Source organism: Anguilla rostrata, chromosome 6 (genome assembly GCF_018555375.3).
Source record: "Anguilla rostrata isolate EN2019 chromosome 6, ASM1855537v3, whole genome shotgun sequence".
Lineage (NCBI taxonomy): Eukaryota > Metazoa > Chordata > Actinopteri > Anguilliformes > Anguillidae > Anguilla > Anguilla rostrata.
The window spans coordinates 10,920,059-10,929,727 of NC_057938.1; the positions used below are offsets into that span (position 1 = coordinate 10,920,059).

The following is a 9,669-nucleotide window of genomic DNA, read 5'->3' on the forward strand; positions in this document are numbered from 1 at the left end:
GACTGTCAGTGAGTGTGTGTGTGTGTGTGTGTGTGTGTGTGTGTGTGTGTGTGTCTGAGTCCTGATGATCAGTGAGTGTGTGTGTGTGTGTGTGTGTGTGTGTGTGAGTCCTGATGATCAGTGAGTGTGTGTGTGTGTGTGTGTGTGTGTGTCTGAGTCCTGATGATCAGTGAGTGTGTGTGTGTGTGTGTGTGTGTGTGTGTGTGTGTGTGTGTGTCTGAGTCCTGATGATCAGTGAGTGTGTGTGTGTGTGTGTGTGTGTGTGTGTGTGTGTGTGTGTGTGTGTCTGAGTCCTGATGATCAGTGAGTGTGTGCTGTATGAAGTGCTGAAGCCCTCCTCTCTCCTCTCAGGGCTACCTGCTCTGCCAGAACGGCGGCACCTGCCTGCCGGACCCCCGCGGCCCCGCCCACTACACCTGCCGGTGCCCCGCCCCCTTCTCGGGCAAGCGGTGCGAGCTGGCGTCGTCGTCGGCCTGCTCGGACCCGGAGTGCGCCGCGCGGTCGGGGGACGGCGTGTGCGACGCGCAGTGCAACCGGCGCGAGTGTGAGTGGGACGGCGGCGACTGCTCCCTGCACCGCCTCGACCCCTGGGCCCGCTGCTCCGCCCCCGTGCCCTGCTGGGAGCTCTTCCGCAACGGCCGCTGCGACCGCCAGTGCGACAGCCCCGGCTGCCTCTTCGACAGCTTCGAGTGCCAGACCGCCAGCATCCCCTGCAGGTACGCGGAGGAATCACGGCCCGGTGGTTGTTAAAGGCGTATTTCACTTGGGTAAATCACAAATCGCTGTGGGGAGCTTGCCCCATTGAATGGTAAATGGTAAATGGACTGCATTTATATAGCGCTTTTATCCAAAGCGCTTTACAATAGATGCCTCTCATTCGCCAGAGCAGTTAGGGGTTAGGTGACTTGCTCAAGGACACTTCGACACCCTCCGACTGCCAGACAATCGGTCTTACCTCCTGAGCTATGTCGCCCCCATTGAAATTTGCGTAGCGGGAACGCTAGCATCATCAGATGTCCCTGTTGAACGTTAGGGAAACCCCCGAAACCCTAGCAACGCTGCGGGCCTCCACGCGTCAAGTGCGACGCCCCTGACGTAAATTGCCGTCGGGGGCGGGGTCGAAACTGTCGCCCTCCTCTCAGCTCCTCCCCTTCCCCGACTCCTCCCCCTCAGGTACAATGACTACTGCGCCGACCACTACGGCAACGGTCACTGCGACCGCAGCTGCAACACGGAGGAGTGTGGCTGGGACGGGCTGGACTGCGCCGCCGGGGAGGCGGAGCGCGTGGCGGACGGCGAGCTGGTGCTGGTGGTGCGGCTGCAGCCGGACGAGCTGCGCAAGGACCTGCAGGCCTTCCTGCGCTCGCTGAGCGTGCTGCTGCGCACCAACCTGCGCTGCAAGACCATCGTGCCCTACTACGGCCCCGAGGGGCCGGGGGAGGGGCCGGGGCGGCGGGAGGGGCCCAGGCGGGGCCAGGGCGCAGGGGCCGCGCCGCTCCAGCAGAGGGGAAAACGGGAGCAGGGGGAGGAGGTGATCGGGTAAGAGCCCTGCCCGGATTTCTCTTCTCTCGCTCTCCCCTTTCCTTCCGTCATCATCGTCTTTGGACACCGTTTTCACGCGACCTCGATCGAGGGCGTTAAGGAAACCGTCGATTTGAAAATCGAATTTTTATCCATTTTTGCATTTTGAATAAAAAATTTAAAAAAGGCCTTTTAGCAGATGCTCTTATCCAGAGCGACTTACACAATTTTTTATATACCATTTACACTGTATTTAATTATACATTTGAATTGAAGTAATTTAGCGTTTAACGAATGACGAAGCTTCTCGTGTGCCCCTCCCCCACCCCGCGGCAGGTCCAAAGTGTACCTGGAGATTGACAACCGGCAGTGTGCGCAGGCTGGTAAGGAGTGCTTCTCCAGCACCGAACAGGCGGCCTCCTACATCGCTGCCCAGCACATCAAAACCCCGCTGTCCTACCCCCTGGTCTCTGTCACAAGTGAGTGCCCCCCCCAGGTTCCATTAGCCCTCATGGTGAACAGAATGTGTGCAGAATGTGGAAAAGCTAACCGTAGCCCCCCCCCCCCCCCCCTTCAGGCATTCCTGGGGAGGAGAAGCCATCGTTCCTGATGTACGTTATTGGCGCCGTCGTGGTCGTCATGCTACTGCTCTTTCTGCTGCTGGGCGTGCTGGCCGTCAAACGCAAGCGCAAGAGCGCCCCCCTGTGGCTGCCCGAGGGATTCTTCCTCCGGGACCGCAAACGCAGTGAGCCCCTGGGCCAGGATGACTTTGCCTTGAAGTGAGTTTCTCCAAGACTAAGACCCAGACCCAGAATAACGGATACACTGCTACCAAATTAAAGACCTGCTAACAGTTTTAGTATATGAAAAGGGTTTTTTGTACATGCAAACCTCTTTACCAATGGAAACATTGATGGTACTGGAGCTAACACCTTAAACAAACTGTCTGAAAGTCTGGCCTTTAATGTTCCACACTGAAAATGAATACTACAAATTCTAATCAGTCTATTCTAATGTCAGACATTGAGTGAGACCCTCAGTTACAAAAAGAGTTGTTTTGATTCTGGATTCTAAGGAGTTCTATAATGACTGTAAATCCGATACAGCGATAGTTAATCAAACATAATAATGTTGTGTCATCAGTTAATTTCTTTACGCTGTGCCCGTTTTATGAAAGGAACATGGCAGGAGAAGCTGTGCTGGCTTGTGAACGCAGCCTTTGCATTGTGCTTAGCAACACCCCTGCAGCCGTGACTGCGTTCACGATACAGCACGGCCTCTCAAGCCGTATCGTTTAATTCTACACAGCACTTAGCTCTGGCACAGCGCTTCATTATGCCCTGGCACACCAATGTCCCGCCTGGCACAAAGTAACCGAAACTCCGTCCCTGCTCCACTTCCCTCAGGAGCGTTGTGAAGTCGAAGGATGGAGGGATGGTGGACTGCAGCCAGAGCCAGCACTGGCCCGAGGAGAGCTGCCAGCCCAAGAAAATGAAGGCGAGCCCACAGCTGTTTGCGTCTCCACTGGATTTCCACCGCCCCGCACGCCCGCGTCTCAGCGGCTCACTGTCTGTCCCCTCCCCTCCCCCTGCTGCAGATGGAGGACAACCCCCTGCTGCCCGCGGGCGTGGACGGAGGAGAGGTGGACCGGAGGGAGTGGACCCTGCAGCACCGCAAAGCGGCCGACATCCCCCTGACCCCGCCCCAGTCCCAGCTTGACTCCGACTGCCTGGACATCGACGCCAAGGGGCCAGGTACCGGGAAACTGTGTGTGTGTGTGTCTGCGTGCGTGTGTGTGTGTGTGTGTGTGTGTTCGTGTGGGTGTGGTTGCATGCGTGTGTGTGTGGTGTGTGTTGTGTGGTGCGTGTCTGCGTGTGGTGCGTGTGTGTGTGTGTGTGTGATGCGTGTGTGTCCATGTGTGTGCGTGTGATGTGTGTGTGTGTGTGTGTGCGTGTGCGTGTGCGTGTGCGTGTGTGTGTGCGTGCGTGTGTGTGTGTGAGAGTGCATGTGTTTCTGAATATGTGAACCAGAGAGTGTTACAGGGCCTGGCTAGCTAGCTACAGGGTGTTTAGCAGGGCACTGTCTGTGTGTCTCAGACGGATTTACACCCCTGATGCTGGCCTCGCTGAGGGGGGGCGGGGCCCAGGAGTGCTGTGGCCTGCTGGGAGAGGAGGAGGAGGACAGCGGGGGGGAGGAGCCGGGGCCCTCCGTCATCACCGACCTGATCACCGGGGGGGCGTCGCTCGTGGCCCAGACGGACCGCACAGGAGAGACGGCCCTGCACCTGGCCGCCCGCTACTCCCGCGCCGACGCCGCCAAGAGGCTGCTGGACGCCGGCGCCGACGCCAACGCGCACGACAACATGGGCCGCACCCCCCTGCACGCCGCCGTGGCGGCCGACGCCCAGGGAGTCTTTCAGGTAAAAGCAGTCCTCCCGAGAGCTGCTGTCACTCAACCCCCATACTGACACGCCCCTGTCTCCTCCCTCCTCAAACAGACACGCCCCTTCTCCCATCCCCCTTCAGACTGACACACCCCTCCCTCCTCCCCCCCGGACTGATGCGCTCCTGTTTCCTCCCCTGAGACTCACACACCCCTCTCTCCTCCCCCTTCAGACTGTCACGCCCCTCTCTCCTCCCCCCAGACTCCACGCCCCTCTCTCCCCCCCTTACAGACTGTCACGCCCCTCTCTCCTCCCCCTTCAGACTGTCACGCCCCTCTCTCCTCCCCCTTTCAGACTGACACGCCCTCTCCCCTCCCCCCAGTGGCCCACTGACACGCCCTCCTCCTCCCCCCTGAGGGACTGTTACCCCGAGCCCCCCTCTCTCCGCCCCCTCAGACTGACACGCCCCTCTCTCCGCCCTCTCCCTCAGACTACAGCCCTGCGGCCCGTGCACTCAGACTGGACGCCTCGTAACCGCCTCTCATCACTGACACGCCCACCTCGCCCGTGCAGGACTGGAGAGCTGGTGCCATCTGCCCGCCCGACATACACGCTCTCGTCGCCCGCCACGTAGACCCCTGAACCTGACGGCACTGACGTGATGGCACTAGAGATCCCGGCCTCCAGCCTTGCAGTAGAGTTGGCTAGACAGCCTGCCAGCCTGACATCAGAGCTGTGGACCACTGTACAGACCTAACACTGAGGCACTGAGTTTGGCCTGTGACAGACCTCCAGCCTTTCAGTAGAGTTTGGCCTATGACAGACCTCCAGCCTTTCAGTAGAGTTTGGCCTATGACAGACCTCCAGCCTTTCAGTAGAGTTTGGCCTATGACAGACCTCCAGCCTTTCAGTAGAGTTTGGCCTATGACAGACCTCCAGCCTTTCAGTAGAGTTTGGCCTATGACAGACCTCCAGCCTTTCAGTAGAGTTTGGCCTGTGACAGACCTCCAGCCTTTCAGTAGAGTTTGGCCTGAGACAGACCTCCAGCCTTTCAGTAGAGTTTGGCCTATGACAGACCTCCAGGCTTTCAGTGGAGTTTGGCCTGAGACAGACCTCCAGGCTGATGCCCCGCTTCTCCCCTCTCTGCCCCAGGCAAGTCAGCCCTGCACTGGGCAGCGGCCGTCAACAACATAGAGGCAACCCTGGTGCTGCTTAAGAACGGAGCCAACAGGGACATGCAGGACAACAAGGTGCGTGCGTCCTCTCAGCCTCCCCCTGTCTTTTCCTCCCTTCCATTTGCTCCGGGTCTTTCTGTCTCACGCCGGGCCTCCCGTTTCCCCAGGAGGAGACGCCCCTGTTCCTGGCCGCCCGGGAGGGCAGCTTCAAGGCGGCGCAGATCCTGCTGGACCACTTCGCCAACCGTGACATCACGGACCACATGGACCGGCTGCCGCGCGACTCGGCGCTGGAGCGCATGCACCACGACATCGTGCGCCTCCTGGACCAGTACAACCTGATCCACAGCCCGCACGCCGGGCACCTGGGCGGGGCCTCCGGGCACCCCGCCCTGGCGTGCGGCGGAGGCGGGGCCTTCCCGGGGTCCCACCCCCAGGGGAAGAAGAGCAGGCGCGGGGGCGCCAAAGCGGGGGGCGGGGCCGCGAGGGAGCTGAAGGACATGAAGGCCAGGCGGAGGAAGAAGCCTGCCGGAGGGGAGGGGCCGGTCGCCGGGGGTGATGGCGAGGGGGGAGTCGACGACAAGGCCACCAAGGGCGGGGGGCTGTCGGAGAGTTCGGTCACGCTGTCTCCCGTCGACTCCCTGGAGTCTCCCCATGCAAACGGGGGAGAGGGTGTCGGCACCGGTGGTGCCAACACGGCCACCTCGCCCTCAATGGTAGGCAACCAGCCTGCCCGGGGGCCACTCCTACCACCTGTCAATCACATGCTGGGGCAGCAGCAGCAGCAGCAGCAGCAGCAGGGCTGGGCGGAGCTCCCCCAGCACAGCTACATGGGCCGGGGGTTCGGGCTCCTGCCGCACCAGCTGGGCATGCTGCACCCCGGGCTTCAGCAGAGGCGCCAGCCCTGCCCCCCCGGCCCCATGAGCCATGAGCAGCTCCCCCCCGTCGTCACCTTCCAGATGATGGCTCCGCCCACGCAGGACCAGGGCCCTTCCCACTCGCTCCGCCCCCAGGGCCTGATGTACCCGCCGCCCAAAATGGGCCTCTCCCACTCCCTGTCCCACCCCCATCCCTACCTGCACGCCCACTCCCTCCCCCACGCCCACAGGCCGGCCGACGCCCAGTGCCGCCAGCTCCCTGCCTACCAGCAGAGCCCCGTGGATAAGTACCCCACCCCTCCCTCCCAGCACAGCTACACCCCGGCCGGGTCGGAGGGCGCCACCCCCGGCCACCCGCCGCACCCGCCCGGCGAGAACCCTTACCTCACCCCCTCCCCGGAGTCCCCCGACCCCTGGTCTTCGTCCTCCCCCCACTCCAACTCAGACTGGTCTGACGTCACCACCAGCCCCACCCCCCTGGGGAACGTCCGCGCCCCGGCCCCCGCCCGACGCACGCACCTCCCCGAGCAGCAGGCCCCGCTGGAGGAGCAGAAGGCGCAGAGCCTGCACGGTGGCATGCAGGCGTACGCCTAGAGACATTCCGCCCGGCCTCCCCCCGTCCCTCGCTCCAACTACACCCGGCCCACACTATCCCCTGCCCCCCCCCCCGCCCAGGGCACGAACAGAACTCCCTCCCGCCCACTCTTCACATTCAGCACAAATACAGATCACCGTCACGCTAAATATTACCCCCATGCATGGCTCCAAAAAATATATGCTATGTATACATATATCAAACCATAAATCACTAAGTCCGCTGGTTGGTTTCTCAGCTTTTTATATATTTTTTGCAAATTTTCTCTATAGATGGGGTTGGGGCTTGTCGGAACATGTTTTTATATTGTGTGTCTAAAAAGTAAGGAGGGTCATGTCCTTTGAGGAACCTAAAAAGGAGCGGAGAGACATGGACAGAATGGACACCGGACCGAGCAGGCTAGACGGCTCCCAGCGGTACCCATTCTGGGTGGCTCCTTTCTCCAACTTGTTTCCTTTTCTGTCACTCGGTCAGGGGAATATGCTTGTAATATTGACTCTTCAGTATTTGTTCTGTTGTGGCTCAGGCCTGTTTTTGGGGAAAGCTGTTCTCATGATGAAGCCAAAAAACTTATTTCAGTTTTTGTTACTTGTGGAGTGCTGGTGACTGGTATGGTTTAGGAAGCTGGCGTTTGTGGATTACGTGTTACACACAGGTGACTTACAGAAGCACATACCTACTTCCCTTGTCACGATTCAAAGGTTAATTGTGGTTAACCCCATGGGTCACCTGAAACATTGCAGCTTGCTCTGTTTAAGCCAGTGAACCAGAGCATGTTGGGCCTTGGTGTTCTGATGGTCTACAATGGTCCCAAAATGTCAAAGATGGAGACTCAAGTAATACACCGAACAACTCATCCTCCACTTCAGATCAGAATTACCCCTGCCTCCCCTCCCACAGATTCCATCAGTCACCACAAACTTTTTGTGCCATTCTGAAAAATGTTTAAAGCACTGTCAGCTCTTCTGATGGAACCTTTCAATATGTGCACTACATCCTACAGGAATACTTCTGCAATCATGCATTTCCAGGTTTGTACGATGGCCATTTTTGCTTGAGAGCTGGGGGCCAATAAATGCTATAAAAATTGTCCAGATGTCAGTGTTACATTAAAGTGCACCTAGAGTAGTCGTCTGAAAGAGAAACTCAAGGGAAAGTGTGGTTTGATATGCCAAAAATGATCAGCCACCCTTGTCCAGAGTACATAGTTTGCATTTTATTTTATGTGCCAATCAAACCCTTTTCCTGGGTTTTCGATGAAAGTATTGTACGTTTTCAGTAAAAATAAACAAAAAAGTGTATGTGTGTTAATATTGTCATGTATGGATTTTTTTTTTTTTTTCAGAGAAGGCCCTTAATACAGGTGCCTATTCAGTGAATGTTTTTGTGCTTTTGTGTTTTGTTTCAGGGTTCTTTTCGAACCAAAAAAGTAACCCTCACAAATTTGGAAGAGGGGGTAGCTCCTATATATATGGTACGATGAGCAACCATGATTTTTTTCTGAATATGGCACTGTTTATCACAGATAAGATCTGTAAATGTATAGTCTTGGTAGAGGTTAATCACCACCATTAATATTGTTGTCACTTTTTTTCTTTAAGTGGGACAGCATTGCTTTTTGTTACATATTTCATCAGTGTGACTGGTTCGGTGTCTGTGCTTTACATTTCTGTAAACTGCAGCATGCTTTATATTGTATTTTATCACATTTGCTACATTTTTGTGCTCAAGTCTTAACTGCTTTTTTTAAATATAAAACCAGGTCTGAACATGTTGTGTTTTTTTTAATATAATCTAAATATGAGAGTAACCATTTGTGCCAGCTTCCTGCTGAGATTTCATCTCTTGAAAAGCGTGTACAACGGAAAGTAAACTGAGCAGGAAGTAATATAGGCCAGCTGTGGGCTATGACGCCTAAGGCTGCGACTAGCCTACTTGAGCGCTCTGATTGTGCCGAGTTCAGCGACGAGTTCGGTGAATTTCTTGGGAATTGCAGGGAAATAACGGTTGTCGTATTTGGCTCAGTTCTGCAAATACTTACAAGAAATAGATTAATCATTTTTTAATGCACACAACCTACATCCCTTGGCTATGATTACCCACCACAATGTAATTTATGGAACATACCGTTCACTAGCAGTCTGACCGAAAGTACAGTATCAGGAGTGAAATGTTACATTTAACCCCGTAGGTGGGCTAAAAACTCGCCGGGGTTACACCTTACAGTTTGAATAGCTTAACACAAAGTAAGGTAATTCAATAAAATTCCATGTTATATGATACAAACAGTCTTTAATCATTAAAAAAAAATCATTTATGTTTTTCATGGCCTACCTATATCGTTCCCAAGACTGTAGGCCTAGCCTACGTTATTTTCGGGTTCCCGTCCCGTTTTTTCGATCCAAACAGCTGTATCAGTCGATGTCACATGTCAACATGTAGCCTAAAGTTAGTCAAGATGAATATATATACGAAGATCAGGTCTGAGTTGAACAAATCCAATCAATTGGTTAATCAATAGTCCACTGACCACACAGACTTTTGGAAATATCGCCCGAAATATTTAAGCTATGGAAATCTTCCGCCGTTCGTTGGACGCAAAGAGAAGGTAATTCTGCGCGTTTAACCAGAAATATGTCGTTCAAGCTGCATCCACCTTAAAAGTCTTAGCCTACATTTTGCCCCTCGTTACGTTTGGCCCGGCTCTCCCCTACACGTGTCCATGTAATTAAGTGTGCCTAAAATGGCATGAGAGCCGTCAGAATTGCAGCATTACTTTAGACGCGGACAGTCCGTTATGGAAAGTACTGGATAGCAATCCGTCCAGTTTGCGTCATGGTTTGGAGGATCTTGTTGCGGAACGCTCAATGAAGCATGGAAGTTTTTGATTAGCAGATATTTGAATTGTTCTATGGCCTTCCCGTGTCGTTGTTGGCTAATAAAAGATTATCCAAATGTGATATGTGTGTAACTTCAGTTTCTTGGGACTGCCGGAATAATTGTTGCATCAGTAGCCTACACTTATGATGGTCAGTTTTGAAATCTTTCATCATGCAGGTTTATTTTTATATGCTTGTACTTTCAACCTGTTTACAAAAAGTAGGCTATATTACTGTT

At 54.9% G+C, this 9,669-nt stretch overlaps 1 protein-coding gene across 1 annotated transcript in view; it reads left to right on the plus strand.

Annotated features, from left to right (window-relative positions):
- The window catches only part of LOC135257938 (neurogenic locus notch homolog protein 2-like), a 49,736-nt gene extending 40,224 nt beyond the window's left edge, over window positions 1–9,512 (plus strand). Inside the window, 10 exon segments of the mRNA XM_064341157.1 lie at window positions 352–716; window positions 1,174–1,539; window positions 1,858–2,000; window positions 2,099–2,300; window positions 2,928–3,018; window positions 3,119–3,275; window positions 3,618–3,973; window positions 4,287–4,434; window positions 5,057–5,154; window positions 5,247–9,512. Of these exon segments, the coding sequence (XP_064197227.1) occupies window positions 352–716; window positions 1,174–1,539; window positions 1,858–2,000; window positions 2,099–2,300; window positions 2,928–3,018; window positions 3,119–3,275; window positions 3,618–3,973; window positions 4,287–4,434; window positions 5,057–5,154; window positions 5,247–6,551 (3,231 nt within the window). The 3' untranslated portion in view covers window positions 6,552–9,512.
- Window positions 9,513–9,669: the final 157 nt, after the last annotated feature.